General features: G+C 48.8%; 1 protein-coding gene across 1 annotated transcript in view; it reads left to right on the top strand.

Annotated features, from left to right (window-relative positions):
• The window catches only part of B3glct (beta 3-glucosyltransferase), a 90,894-nt gene extending 79,813 nt beyond the window's left edge, over positions 1–11,081 (top strand). Inside the window, exons 14-15 of the mRNA XM_051162842.1 lie at positions 5,199–5,343; positions 10,776–11,081. Coding sequence (XP_051018799.1) covers positions 5,199–5,343; positions 10,776–10,943 — 313 coding nt within the window. The 3' untranslated portion in view covers positions 10,944–11,081. The remainder of the gene's footprint in view (positions 1–5,198; positions 5,344–10,775) is intronic.
• The last annotated feature ends 4,276 nt before the right edge of the window (positions 11,082–15,357 follow it).

Here is a 15,357-nt window from a genome sequence, read left to right as displayed (position 1 = left end):
GAAACATGAACAGAGCTCATTGTAAAGATGATTTTATTCTTTGAAAAAGTAGTACAAAATTCAGGTCCAAGTACTTGGTTATGAATATCTCTGTAATAATGCTTGATGCTCGATAGCCAATGATTTTTGACTGTCTTTTTAGATGAAAAAAATGCTTATAGATTTTAATTTCAGGAAAAAAGTCATTAAAAATTTAAATTATCCAGTGCTTAATAAAGCACATTTGATGAGAGAAGTGCATTGAATCTTAGACTTAGACAATTAAATAATATTTGTGTAGGATTTATAGGTTCTTAAATAATAGCTAAAAATCAATCATTTTAAATGAAGCACCTGCCTGAACTCTACAGGGAAAGGTTTTAATTTGATTTTTTATGGGTAAATCAATCGCGCAGTTAATCTTTCCTGTTAGTGCTGCAGTCTTCACTATCAGGTGTTAAGGAGGGTATTAACTGGTTATCAGCCACAGACACTTATGTTTATGGCGTGCCAAGAGGTATTTTAAACATATATATATATAAAGTGTATGGGCTTCTGAGAGGCCAGGGCGTTCTGTTCCTGTTTTATAACACCTTGGTTCGGAATGGCTTCGGCTTCATCTCCATTGTCTCGGTAACACAATACTTGCGCCTCGGTTACTTTTAACACGGAGAGGCTTCTCTAGCGCGTGGTTTTAGAAGTCCATGAACATGGCCCTGGTGGCAGCCTTCTGGGGACGTCACATGGAGGGTGGCTTGGTGACAGGAACATGAGCCTGAGGGAGAAACCGCATTGAGGCAGGAAATGAGAGAGAGCGAGCCGAGGCATCTGCCTTCCTAGTAACCCAATAGCTAACTGGAGCCCACCATTTGCCCCCACCCACCCACTACCACCGCCCACCCTGTGACTTTGGCAAGTGTCCTTGTGAATCCATGCTGAACTTGTAATTCCTCAGAAACACTGTTCCCTCCAGCTCCTTTGTCCCCAGCTCCTATGTCACCAGCTCCCCTTGTGGACTCACCCTGGCTGCCATTTACCACTCCTTTTTGGCAGCAGCCCCGCCCAGCCCTGCAGTGGAGGCTGGATGGTTTTCTAATGCACTTCCCCACCTCCCATGACAGGAAGTAGGTTACAGACCGTTCTCACCTCTGTAACAGCACCTGTGTCCTACTTCCTGCCACGGCCCCACGTTGTAACAGCACCTGTGTCCTACTTCCTGCCACGGCCCTACGTTGCAGCAAAGCGACTCACTACCTTTCGAGGTACAGAGAAGGAACAAATAAAGAAGTGCATCAACACTGGCACTTAATTTCCACGTAGAGGACACGACTCATGCAAGGCTCGGTTTGTAAAGTTCCTTCCCCAGGGCTGGAGAGATGGCTCAGTGGTTAAGAGCACTGTCTGCTCATCCAGAGGTCCTGAGTTCAATTCCCAGCAACCACATGGTGGCTCACAGCCATCTATAATGTGATCTGATGCCCTCTTCTGGCATGTAGGTGCTCTTATATACATAAAGTAAATAAACAAATGTTTTAAAAATTAAAGTCCCTTCACCGAGATGCAGAAGTAATCTTCGTGAAATGAGTCGTTCAGCCTTTGAACGACATATTGAAGGTCCAGGCAATATGATGTACTTTGTCCAGGGCTACTTAGGATTGTCTAATGATTTGGCTAAAGAATCAGTGTTTTTGGTTTTTGGTGAGGCTGTTTGTTTGTTTGTTTTGTGTGTGTGTGTGTGTGTGTGTGTGTGTGTGTGTGTGTGTGTGTGTGTGTGTGTGTGTGTGTTTGGTTTGGTTTTTGAGCCAGGGTTTCTCTGTATAACAGCCCTGGCTGTCCTGGAACTCGCTCTGTAGACCAGGCTGGCCTCGAACTCACAGAGATCCTCCTGCCTCTGCTTCCTGAGTACAGGGATTAAAGGCGTGCACACCACCACCACCTGGCCTAGAATCAATTTTTTTTTTTTTTTAAATACAGCAAGTTAGGGGCTGGAGAGATGGCTCAGAGGTTAAGCGCACTGGCTGCTCTTCCAGAGGACCTAGTTCAGTTCCCAGCACCCACATGGTTTATTCCCAGCTGTTAACTCCAGTGCTGGGGCGTAACATGACCTCTTCTGGCCTTTTTGAACACTGTGCACATGTCATACGCGTCCATACATGCGCGCAAACAGTCACACATGCACATAAAGTAAAAATAAGTTAAGGGAAAAAAATCTGTTCATGGACAGCCATTCTTTGATTTGTTTGTTTGTTTTAGTTTTTAGTTTTGCTTGTTTTTCTTTTTTCGAGGCAGGGTTTCTCTGTGTAGCCTTGGCTGTCCTGGACTCACAACTCACTTTATAGACCAGGCTGGCCCCGGAACTCACAGAGATCCTCCTGCCTCTGCCTCCCTGAGTGCTGGGATTACAGGTGTGCACCACCGAGCCTCTGTTCCTGGCTTATAAGAGCCATTGTTAAGTATTGAGATATAGAGAGACTTGAAAAATAACCTAGGAAGTAGCAGAGTACATTGTGTCGTGAGGTACAGACCTGAAAGTTCTGTTTGGCCACCTACGTGTACACATGCCACAGGCACGCTCTGACAGACAGAACGTGTGCAAGCAGTCACCTCGTGAAACACAGCTCTACAGAAACTTATTGTCCTGCTCCACAGGCCCTGGGGCGGGGCCATCAGGAACATGGCTGTGTGGGCCTTCTGGGTTCCTGGGGAAGTAAAGCCTTTGCCCTGTATACGTCAGCTGTCTGTTTTTCACTTGTTCGCTTGGGCCTTCAAAGTTGGGGTGTTTGGAGTAAATGAGATGAATGGCATTGTTGTTGTTTTCCTTTCTGAGCTGGTCAGTTTATGTGCCTGATGTAGGCAGAAGGCTGTGCTCAGGGTCTCACCGGCCTCTGTGGCATCCTGGGAAGAACTGACCACCAGAATAGAGCCAGGAACAGCACAGACATCCCAAAGAGACGGCGTGACCGTCCATCAGGCATGTGTCTCTGACACATGTCATAGAGACGGTGTGATCATCCATCAGGCGTGTGTCTGACACATGTCATACTGTCCACCAGGCATGTATCCGATACAAGTAACATCAGGCACGTGTCTGACACATGCCATAGAGGCGGTGTGACCGTCCGCCAGGTGTGTCTTGACACATGTTATAGAGGCGGTGTGACTATCCTCTAGGCATGTGTCTGACACATGTCATAGAGGCAGTGTGACCATCCACCAGGAATGTGTCTGACACATGTCATAGAGGCAGTGTGACCGTCCACCAGGCGTGTGTCTGACACATGTCATAGAGGTGGTGTGACCATCTACCAGGCGTGTGTCTGACACATGTCATAGAGGCAGTGTGACCGTCCACCAGGAATGTGTCTGACACATGTCATAGAGGCAGTGTGACCGTCCACCAGGCGTGTGTCTGACACATGTCATAGAGGCGGTGTGACCGTCCACCAGGTGTGTCTGACACATGTCATAGAGGCGGTGTGACTGTCCACCAGGTGTGTCTTGACACATGTCATAGAGGCGGTGTGACCGTCCACCAGGTGTGTCTGACACATGTCATAGAGGTGGTGTGACCGTCCACCAGGTGTGTGTCTGACACATGTCATAGAGGCGGTGTGACTGTCCACCAGGCGTGTGTCTGACACATGTCATAGAGGTGGTGTGACCATCTACCAGGCGTGTGTCTGACACATGTCATAGAGGCGGTGTGACCGTCCACCAGGAGTGTGTCTGACACATGTCATAGAGGTGGTGTGACCATCCACCAGGTGTGTGTCTGACACATGTCATAGAGGTGGTGTGACCGTCCACCAGGTGTGTCTGACACATGTCATAGAGGTGGTGTGACCATCCACCAGGTGTGTCTGACACATGTCATAGAGGTGGTGTGACCGTCCACCAGGTGTGTCTGACACATGTCATAGAGGCGGTGTGACCGTCCACCAGGTGTGTCTTGACACATGTCATAGAGGCGGTGTGACCGTCCACCAGGTATGTCTGACACATGTCATAGAAGTGGTGTGACCGTCCACCAGGTGTGTGTCTGACACATGTCATAGAGGCGGTGTGACTGTCCACCAGGCGTGTGTCTGACACATGTCATAGAGGTGGTGTGACCATCTACCAGGCGTGTGTCTGACACATGTCATAGAGGTGGTGTGACCATCCACCAGGTGTGTGTCTGACACATGTCATAGAGGTGGTGTGACCGTCCACCAGGTGTGTCTGACACATGTCATAGAGGTGGTGTGACCATCCACCAGGTGTGTGTCTGACACATGTCATAGAGGTGGTGTGACCGTCCACCAGGTGTGTCTGACACATGTCATAGAGGCGGTGTGACTGTCCACCAGGTGTGTCTTGACACATGTCATAGAGGCGGTGTGACCGTCCACCAGGTGTGTGTCTGACACATGTCATAGAGGAGGTGTGACCGTCCACCAGGCGTGTGTCTGACACATGTCATAGAGGCGGTGTGACTGTCCACCAGGCGTGTGTCTGACACATGTCATAGAGGTGGTGTGACCGTCTACCAGGCGTGTGTCTGACACATGTCATAGAGGCGGTGTGACCGTCCACCAGGAGTGTGTCTGACACATGTCATAGAGGCGGTGTGACCATCTACCAGGCGTGTGTCTGACACATGTCATAGAGGCGGTGTGACCATCCACCAGGCGTGTGTCTGACACATGTCATAGAGGCGGTGTGACCGTCCACCAGGCGTGTGTCTGACACATGTCATAGAGGCGGTGTGACCGTCCACCAGGCGTGTGTCTGACACATGTCATAGAGGCGGTGTGACCATCCACCAGGCGTGTGTCTGACACATGTCATAGAGGCGGTGTGACCGTCCACCAGGTGTGTGTCTGACACATGTCATAGAGGTGGTGTGACCATCCACCAGGTGTGTGTCTGACACATGTCAGAGGCGGTGTGACTGTCCACCAGGTGTGTCTGACACATGTCATAGAGGCGTGTCCTGCGTTTGGTCTCTGGTGTGTTCCTGCGCTCAGCTGACCCGTGCGGTGCAGAGTCGCTGTGTTGTGTGTTCCTGCACTCAGTAGACCTGTGCGGTGCAGAGTCGCCATTTTTTGAGTGTCTTCAAGCTCTTCCTCCTGCTCCTGCTAGATGGACTCGAGGAAGGCCTTTGCGAAGAACCTCCATTCTGATTAACCGGGCTGCATGGCACTGCTCTTACTCTCACTCCTGTCTGCTTTCCCCAGCATGGTCTTCAGCAGGGAAGCCATCCGGAGGCTTCTTGCCAGCAGCTGCCGATGCTACAGCAACGACGCTCCGGATGACATGGTCCTCGGCATGTGCTTCAGTGGGCTGGGGGTCCCCGTGACACACAGCCCCCTCTTCCATCAGGTGACAGCATGTTTCTATTCCCAACATGTTTCTTAAAGAACATTCTTAAGGAAGATGCTGGCAGGTTCAGGGGGCGGGGAATGCTATTTTAATGATTTTACACTGTGTCTTGTGCCTGCTTGAATGTATTGTATGTATCACGTGCTTGCCTGGTGCCCACAAAGGTCAGAAGAGAGCACCATATTCTAGGAAACAGGAGTTACAGACAGTCGTGAGCCGCCATGAGGGTGCTGGGAACTGAACTTAGGTCCTCAGGAAGAGCAGCCAGTGCTCTTAACTACTGCACAATCTCCCAGCTCCTCCCTCTGAGTTTGCTTCCTTCCCTTTCATTCCTCCTCCCTCTCCTTCCCTCCCTCCCTCCCTTCCTCCCTTCTTTAACAATAAGCAGCAGTCATAGCACAGCAATATAGAAAGTTGAGCATAGCAGAATTCACTATAGGAAAACAACTTGCACAAAGTGGAGAAAGTGTGTGAAATGAGATGAAACTTAAGTCTGTGTCCAGGGAATAAGAATAGCCCTTCTGTGTGAGGAAGCTCTCACTCCTGGGTGCCCCCGCTGGGTGCTCTCACTCCTGGCCGCCGCCCCCCCCCCCCCCCCCCCCCGGCACTCTCACTCCTGGGCCCCTCTGAAGGCACACAAGCACCTAGGCCTCTCAGGTCTTTCCCTTTTAAGCCGCTGTCTTCCGCTATCTTTACGAGAACTCAGGAAGTGAGTTATTCTGTGTGCCTCCCTCTTGGACTCTGTGTTACGATGTTTTATGTCACGGCGTTCCACTCACAAGCAAAATAATTAAAGCTGTTTGTACGTAAGGGAAGTAACTTATCAAGATTAGATTCTTCGATAGCAACCTCTTCCTCTTAGGATAAAATACATTCGTCCATAAAATGATGCGAGAGACAGAAAAACAGGGTAGTGCTGAAGTGAATGTCCTTTGAAGATAATTCAGAAACAGTTGTTTTTAGAGTTATGTGTTGTTCCTCATGGGTTGAAATTCTCGGTTTCTCTAGTTCCCGTGGTAAATAGGAACTCATGTGAAGGTGCAGAGTGTGTCTAGGGCCTGAGCGCCCCCCGCAGACACTGCTGCATCTGTTGCCCTCAGCATCTGTAGGGCCTGACCTACGTTTGTCTGAGGCCGAATCTCCGTGCTGTACTCATGCCTAGAGACTCTGAGGCAGCGCCCACGCCTCAGATCCCCAGTGTGTGAGAGAGAGATGGAGAGAGGCTGTGGGAGCGTTCGCAATGGCAGCACTGGCCAGGCCTTCTTCTTCTGTTTCTGTGAGGGCGTACAACTGTGACGTCATAGGAATGTCTAGATCACCCCTCCCCACAAGATCACCTTCTATTGATGGATATGGTGGTATGCAACGGCCAGCGAACTCGTGGCATAAAACACAAATATTAAACTGGACAGGAATTTGTAAAGATAGATAATGATTTCAGGACTCTGGGCATCAAATAAAACCTAACAATAAAATGAGAAGCATTAATTTAAAAAAAACCACCCACCCACCTGCTATATATATATTTTTTTGAATATGAATAGCAGATTACAAATTGTTCACGTCCAAAGTTGCTGCCGTGCTACCTGCTGCCTACCCTGACTTGCTTCCAGGGGATGTCGTTTTCACCTGTGTGTGTCTCATGGGGATAAGTGAAAGCTCTGGTTCCAGAGGAGATGGCTTGGGCAGGAAGAGATGGAGACGTACGAACGTCAGCTCAGATAGTCAGTTGTGATGTGGCCGCATCGCCACTGCCATGCCCATAGATCAGTGCGTCACCCACCGGCTGTCAGAGAAGCTAGCTTGCCGTTGTCTAGCAGAGGACTCAGGCTCTTTTCCCGGCACCCACGTGGGGGCTCCCCACCGGCTGTGACCCCAGTCGCAGGGCTCCGGGGACTTCTTCTGACCTCCATGGGCACCAGGCCTGCATGTGGTGCACATACATACATGCAGGCCAGCACTCATACACACGAAATAAAAGAATCTAAAAGAGTTCATTACATACCATTTTAACTGCTGAGATAATTTTAGTTTTGGAGACTAAATAAGGAACTATGTAAAACAAACAGCTATATAAATTTACAGGCAAATTAAGGACATCAACAGAAACCAAAAGTCTTGGTTAATGTGAACAAAATCATGTCTGGTTTCAATTTGCCTTTGAACACTGTAGCTTTTGTCCCCAGCTCTGTCCTTTTAAGGCCTGTCTAATCCTGCCTGGGCCGCATTTTCTGGAGAGGATCTAAACGGTGACATTAAATAACATTAAGGCTTTTCAGCTCTTCTCAGGTTTAGTCCTTGTTTTCGTTTGCATGTCCAGACCAGAATGACAGCCTTTCCCTACAATAATCTCATGTTTTCTCTTTGAAAGCCGTCCTCTGGGTACACTGGAACCACAGGTAGCCTGGGCCCTGAGATCATCTTGTCCTCACTCCTGAGCAACCTATGTCTCAGAGGAGACCTGGGAAATAAGCCTTCTTCCTTTTTTTTTTTTTTTCTTTCCCAGAAGTTACGTCACACACCACACACTGCTGACATAAATGAATCATGGAGGAAACTGTTTGTATTTATTACCGTGCTTGAACAATCTCCGGAAAGCAGAGTATGAAACAGACATAGAGAGAAAGACATTTGAGAAATTAAAGTCATTAAGAGAAATTACAGCCAATGAGAGGGGAACTGGAGGGACAGCAGTGGAAAATATATCCCGGCTGCTTTCAGGTCCACATAGTCACTATCAAACATTAAAGTGGAGCAATTGCAATGTGAACCAACATTTGTCTTGGGCCAGTTGTTGTGACATGCATTGTAAATCCCAGCACTCAGGAGGCAGAGGCAGAGGCAGGTGGATCTCTGAGTTTAAGGCCATCCTGGTCTACATAGAAAGTTCCAGGCTAACTTGGGCTATGTAGAGAGATCCTGTCTCAAAAGGCAAAACACAACAAAATGTTATTCTGCAATAAAAATTTAAAAAATTTACCTTTATGTGCTGTGTTTAGGGGTGAGGGATGCCCCACTATGTGTGTTACCTTTATGTGCTGTGCATAGGGGTGAGGGATCCCCCAGTGTGTGTGTTACCTTTATGTGCTGTGTTTAGGGGTGAGGGATCCCCCAGTGTGTGTGTTACCTTTATGTGCTGTGTTTAGGGGTGAGGGATCCCCCAGTGTGTGTGTTACCTTTATGTGCTGTGTTTAGGGGTGAGGGATCCCCCAGTGTGTGTGTTACCTTTATGTGCTGTGTTTAGGGGTGAGGGATCTCCCAGTGTGTGTGTTACCTTTATGTGCTGTGTTTAGGGGTGAGGGATGCCCCAGTGTGTGTATAGGGGTGAGGGATGCCCCAGTGTGTGTTTAGGGGTGAGGGATGCCCCAGTGTGTGTTTAGGGGTGAGGGATGCCCCAGTGTGTGTATAGGGGTGAGGGATGCCCCAGTGTGTGTTTAGGGGTGAGGGATGCCCCAGTGTGTGTTTAGGGGTGAGGTATCCCCCAGTGTGTGTGATGCCCAGATGAGAATGTGCTCTGTGCCACTAGGCTGCGGGCTCTGAAAACAAGAGCGGATCCCTAGTTGTCTGCGTCCCCAGAGCTTACCAGGAGCCTGACACACACATGCGTGAACTGCATGAGAGTGTGAGGTTGCAGTTAGCAGTTCAGCGCTGGCGGAGGGTACTCTATGTGCAGAATGCTGCTCTTTGGGGGTGCTGTGCATGTCCCCCCCAGGGTAAAGTGGAAAGGATGAGGATGGCTCAGAAAGGAGTCAGACATCTGTGCCCCAACATCTGGGCACTCAACAGCACCTGACACCAAAAAGACCTTCATCATGGGGCCCAGACAAGGAGGAAATGGTCTGCATGGGGTCCCCCCGCTTTACAAAGCCTGTCTGAACCCACATGTATACCACAGGCGAGGAGTGAGGCTACTGGCCAGGTCCCTTCTGACAAGTGTTTAACACCACACGGGGCCCAGGGAGGGAAGCCCTCAGGCTCGGCATGGAGCGCTTTCACCTGCTGAGCCAGTCACTTCTTAAAATTGGAAATAGGTTTTTACCATACAATATATTCCGAGTCCGGTTCCCATCCCTCAGTTCCTCCCAGATCCTCCCCACCGCATGCACCATTTCCACAAACCCACGCCCCCTTTTCTTTCTCTCATTAGAAATCACAGAGATCTAAAAACAAACACAAACACACACACGCACACACACACACACACACAAAGAAAGAAAGAAAGAAAGAAAGAAAGAAAGAAAGAGAAAGAAAAGAAAAGAAAGTGAAAATAAAAAAACCAGACTGGGACAAGGAAAAAAAAACTGGAGAAAAGAAAGAAAGAAAGAAAGAAAGAAAGAAAGAAAGAAAGAAAGAAACATACATACAGATGTAGACACATGTGAAATCCCATAAAAACACAAAATCACAAACCATAGTATATAAGGGGAAAAAAGATACCGTTTAAAAAAAAAAAAGCCCAGACAAAGCAATAAGACAAAAACAAAACAAAAAAGCTGAACTTCTAAAAATGGTTATCTCTTGCTAAGCATGGAGCCTCCTCTCCTTAAGTGTGGTTTGAATCGTTGGCGAGACTCCTTGGGAGAAAACAAATTCTCCCTTTGTGAGCAGTTCAAGTGGACATGACTTCAGGGTGAGGGGTAGGGCTTGTGTCCACTTCCTGTGTCCATTTCCTGTGTCCACTTCCTGTGCTCACTTGCTTTCTCGGTGTGGGACTCAGCTGACGCAGACCTGTGTAGGCTTTGTGCGTGCTGCCTCCGTCCCTGTCAGTTCACATGTGTGCCGGTACCGCTGTGTGTAGAAGGCCTCTTCTCCTTGGTCTTCCATCCCCACAGGATCCTACGATCTTCCTATCTCCTCTTCTACAGAGTCCCGTGACCCTCAGGGGAGGGATTTGATGGAGACATCTCAGTAGGGCTGAGTATTCCAGTCTCTCTGCCCTGTGCAGTTGTGGGTCTCCATATTTGTTCCCATCTGCTGCAGGCGAGTGGGCACATCATTGGTTTTTGGTTTTGTTTGTTTGTTTGTTTGTTTCTTTGTTTTTGGTTTTTTGAGACTTGATTTCTCTGTGTAATAGAGCCCTGCCTATCCTGGACTTGCTTTATAGACCAGGCTGGCCTTGAACTCACAGAGATCAGCCTGCCACTGCCTCCTGAGTGCTAAGATGAAAGGAGTGCGCCATCGCGCCCAGCCCCTAACTGATCATATTTTGGAGGTGGGATGGGGTTGTGGTTTGAGACAGTGTTTCTCTGTGTACCTTGGCTGTCCTGGACTGGCTTCGTGGACCAAGAGAGATCCGCCCATCTCTGCCTTCCTGAGTGCTGGGATTATAGGCGTGCACCACTGCGCCCTCCCCCCTCCCTGCCACCAACCATTCCTAATCACCAAAAAACCTTACGTTTTTTTTGTTTCTTCTTTCTTTGCTCTTCGTGCAGGCTCGGCCAGTAGACTACCCTAAGAGCTACCTCTCTCATCAAATTCCCATATCATTTCACAAACACTGGCACATTGACCCGGTGAAGGTGTATCTCACGTGGCTGGCACCCAGCGAGGGAGACAGAGCCGCGCAGAAGACACAGAAAGATCCAAGAGAAGAACTGTAGAACTCAGTCTGGGAAGAGAGGAGCCGCGAGGTCCACCTGTCTGCTGAGCTGTGGTCCGGCTGCTCGCGTATGCTGTGTGAGGTAGACACTTCCCAGCACATGTGGAAATACGGTCATTTTGGAGTCCCCATGGACTCATAGGGGAAAGTGGGGAAAATCACTTGATTGATGTCGTTATTCTAACAGTGATTACTGTGCCTTCCCCCACCCCCAGGCCACGCTCCCCAACCCACACCACTGTGACACAACAGCTTTGTGACTGTCACAGGAAATAAATGGTACCTGAAGTCCTTTTCTGTTTTCTTCATTGTAACAGGGACCCTAATATAGGAATATGGCTGGCTGCCATTCTATGTAAACACTGAATCTTTTGACCCGGACATTGCTGATGGGGTGAAACGTTAAACCAGCAATTCTCCACCTGTGGGCCTGGACCCCTTTGGGAGTGGCAGGGGTCCCATATCGGGTATTTACAGTACCAGTTACGATGTAGCAAGAAAATAATTTTATAGTGGTGGTGGGGGCTTGTCACCACAGGGGGGAACTGTATTAAAGGTTCCCAGTGCTAGGAAGATTGAGAGCTACTGTTTTAAACGGTCCCATTGATGATGGAAATTAATTCCCAGGAACTGGGTAGGAATAAGGCTGCTTCTTAAACAGAACTTGGTAGGACATCCCTGCCTATACAATCACTGTTGCTCTGCTTTGCCTCATCTGCTGCCTGCATCCCATAAACAGAGACTTACGACCTCCTGGTGACGCTTCTGCCCGTTTGAGGTGCCCATGGTGCCATTCTCCCCGAAGCACTCGGTGTACAGTGTACACTGTCGCTAAAAGTCGGGGTGGTGGTTTGGCAGCTCTCTTCTGGGTCAGCAAACCCCGGGGAGTCTGAGGCGTGGAGCTGCCTTTGGAGCTGGGATGTTACTCTTGCTTTTCTCAGAGTGTTACAGAGTAACTCAATCCTGGCTCAGGATGGATGCTTCCACTCGGGCAGCCCCAGGGAGGCCCCTCATGAAAGGACAGCACAGGGTCTGGCAATTTGTCTGGGCATTTGAAGAATGAAATTTGAATCAAGTGTTTTTGAAGCAGCTCTCATTTTCAAATCCCACCTTTTATTATGTCGTAATTTAACAATTCAGTATTAATGTAAAAAAATACTCTGTGTTAATGTTTAAAATGCGATGATTTTGTTATACAAAGGTGTTGGCACAGGATTTGATCTCAAGCTCTTAAGTTTGGACGGTATAATGCTCTCCTTTTTCTATCTCCACCTCCCCCACCCCCCGATCTGCGGTTTGCTAACCTTGCTTATAGGGGCTTCTGAAACCTTATAGGGTTTAAAGACACCACCAAAAGTTCGCTCGTGGGTGGTTATTTTTTGTAACACTGCGTATTCTTATGGAGCTTACTTTTGACTCATGCCCAAGGTCATGCAATTTTGATCATTCTTTGCCCAAATTAGTATCAGGGCTGGTGTATGGCGGTGCTAAGCCTGCTACTTCTGGTCTCTGGTGGGACATACTGGATTCAGTCTGTAAAAATTGATTTTGTGACTCAGAGGAGGACAGTCACATGAACGAAAAGGATTGCGAGGATTTCGGGGAAGTATGCAGATGGCGCCAACATCACTGCCCCTACAGCTGCAGGTGCGGCTGCCTCTACCGTAGTTCTTACCTGGGGGGGGGGGGGGCTGACGACTGTGCCTGTACAGCACAGGGGAGTCTTCAGTCCGTCTGTAGGTCCCCCCATTCCCCCACCCCCATCCTGCCCCCTCTGCTCATGAAGTGTTTCGGCCAGAGAACAGAGTTTCATTGAGTAGGACTGAAGCCAGCATGCCAGGACTTGAAAACTCCCCCCCCCCCCCCCCGGCCCCACTGTCAACCTAGCTGTGAACAAAACATCTTCAGCTTACTTCTGATTTTGTATGTTATCTATTTGTTGAGGTGGGGGTGGGGAGGAGTACTTGGGGCAAGAATTGAGAAATTGGGAACCCTGGCGGATCAGTAAAAACAATCAATGCAAGCTAAACATCTTAGGAAAAAGTAAAAGAAACAAACAGCACAGTGTATAAAGGTTTTGTGCTTTGACATGTAGCAAATGGCAGGCCCTATCTGAACACCAACTGAGAACTATATCCAAAACAAACAAACAAAAAACCCTTAATTTTTGAGCCTGGATTTTTCAGGGCACATACCATCGTTGTCTTCACCGTTCTTTTCCCCTTTAAGTAAGGATTTCTTTCACCAGTGGATATTTTTATCCTAAGGATTTAGCACCAAGGATTTATGTGTGGAACTACCTGGTAGGTCATTTTTACTTGTAAGCCATTTCTCAAGACCCAGCACATTGCCTGACTGGGTAGGATTCTTACATCTTACAGCTAAATCAGAAATCGAGACACAAAAATAACCTTTGAACACAATCGCGAGCCAGCCTGAGTGATGGCGCTAGGCGGGGGCGCGTACATGCCAGCGCTCTCTGCGTGTCCTGACTGATTGGAGACATTTAGTGCCTGGGCATCCATCACGGTTATCGATGTGCACAGAGAACCTCACAGACTCACAGCACAGTAGGCATTTGTAAGAACTGTTTGCGATGCTTCCATTTGTAGAGGTATCATTTCTATGGAAGAAAATTGATTAATGCATCATTAAGGACAGGATACCAGGGTCACACTCACGGCGGGGGGTGGGGGGGGAGTGGGGGAAGGAGGCTTTCCTCATTCACTCCTTTGTTCCTGCCATCTTTGACTGGCATGGGAAGGTGCTATTGCTTATGTCCTCACAACCTCTAAACAAGCCACCTGCAAAATGTGTTCTCCTCCTTTCTGTAGAATAAAATAAAGGCTTTGTCTCTGGTATTCTTTGGCCTGTGTTGTCTCTTTAAAGGCTTGGATACTCCAAGCAGTGGATGGGATGGGAGGAAGGGTGTTTGGGACTAAGATGCATTGACAAAATGCTGACTCAAGGTATAATCCTACTGTAAGGACCCAGGAGCCCAGCACTGGTGACAAAGCTGGCCAGGGCTGGGGGAGGTTTACCGGTCCCTCTGCAGGGAGGAGTCAGAGGACCTGTGCGAGAAGATGATGATGTTGGGGCAAAGAGCGGAAAGACTAAGGAAGCTAGTGCCTAATGGAGGGTGTTATTGGCCAGAGGGACTAGCCAAAGTGAAGACCTCCAACAGGAAAGTGAGTGGGGACTGTCCCTCAGCCACCATTAGTGTTGAGAAGAGAAGTTCAGATGATGGCCAGCAAGCCATTGACTATGGAAGTCTGCGACTCAGTGAAGTCGGCCTTTAATATTGAAAAGTCGCGAGCACGTTAAAAGGTCGATAAGTCAGGTGTAGATGGGTCATGGGAATGCAGTGCTCACAAAGGCCAAAGGTGTCGGATCCCCTGGAGCTAGAATTACAGACACTTATGAGCCTCCCGACATGGGCGCTGGGAACTGAACTCAGGTCCTCTGGAAGAGCAGCCAGTGCTCTTAGCCCTTGAGCCATCGCTCTAGCCCGACCACGAGCACGTAAAAGGCTTTACCATCTCTGCAGTGGCTAGGATGGGCTGGGGAAAACCGTGAAGGGAAGAGTCAGCCTAGGACAAGGACTGGCTGGTTGTGTGTGTGTGTGTGTGTGTGTGTGTGTGTGTGTGTGTGTGTGTGTGTGTGTGTGTGTAGTACGTGCTGGGTGTCAGGGGCGTGTGGTAAGGGAAGCTACAGCAGCTATTTCAAGAAGCGAATGTTCCAGCGTATTTAAGCTGCCAAGAAGGCCATTAGGAAAGGACAGAAGTGACTGTGTGATTCCGTGGCTTGGAAGTCATCTGTGACCAGCCACACCCATTCCTACACAGTGAGGGGCAAGAACAAGTTGAAGTTGGAGACACCTGTAGTAAACACCTCCCACCCCCGCCACACACACACACACACACACACACACACACACACACACACACAGAGTTCTCTCTCTCTCTCACACATTTTCTCTCTCATATACACACAGAATTCTCTTTCACACACACAGAGGGTAGGTGGGTGGGGGAGGATTCTGAATTTAAGGGGAGGATGATGGCTCGAGACAGAAGATGGGATTGGGTTTGTGGAGTTTGGCCTTCATGATGGAAGGTTCTGGAGAGGGTCTGTGTGGTGACAGTGTTCTGGTAGAGAGAAGGGTCCACTGCCCTGGCCCTTTGCGTGAGCGGAGCTGGACTTCATGGCTCTGAGTGCTTAGGAGAACTTGCTGTAGCGGAGGCAGACAGAGAGAGACTTCCTGCTGTGAACACATGCATGGTTACCTTTGTGCATGCCTGTCACGCTTGAGACCAGTCTCTGTTGTGTTTAATTCTGTACAGGTGATTTTGTGGAAAGCAGCCTCGTGAGTTACCGTAAGGAAAACTCCTTACACCATGCATAGCTTAGCTGAG

Source organism: Acomys russatus, chromosome 19 (assembly GCF_903995435.1).
Source record: "Acomys russatus chromosome 19, mAcoRus1.1, whole genome shotgun sequence".
NCBI lineage: Eukaryota > Metazoa > Chordata > Mammalia > Rodentia > Muridae > Acomys > Acomys russatus.
Note: the sequence above shows the minus strand (reverse complement) of the source record. Positions and strands in the feature narration are given on the sequence as shown.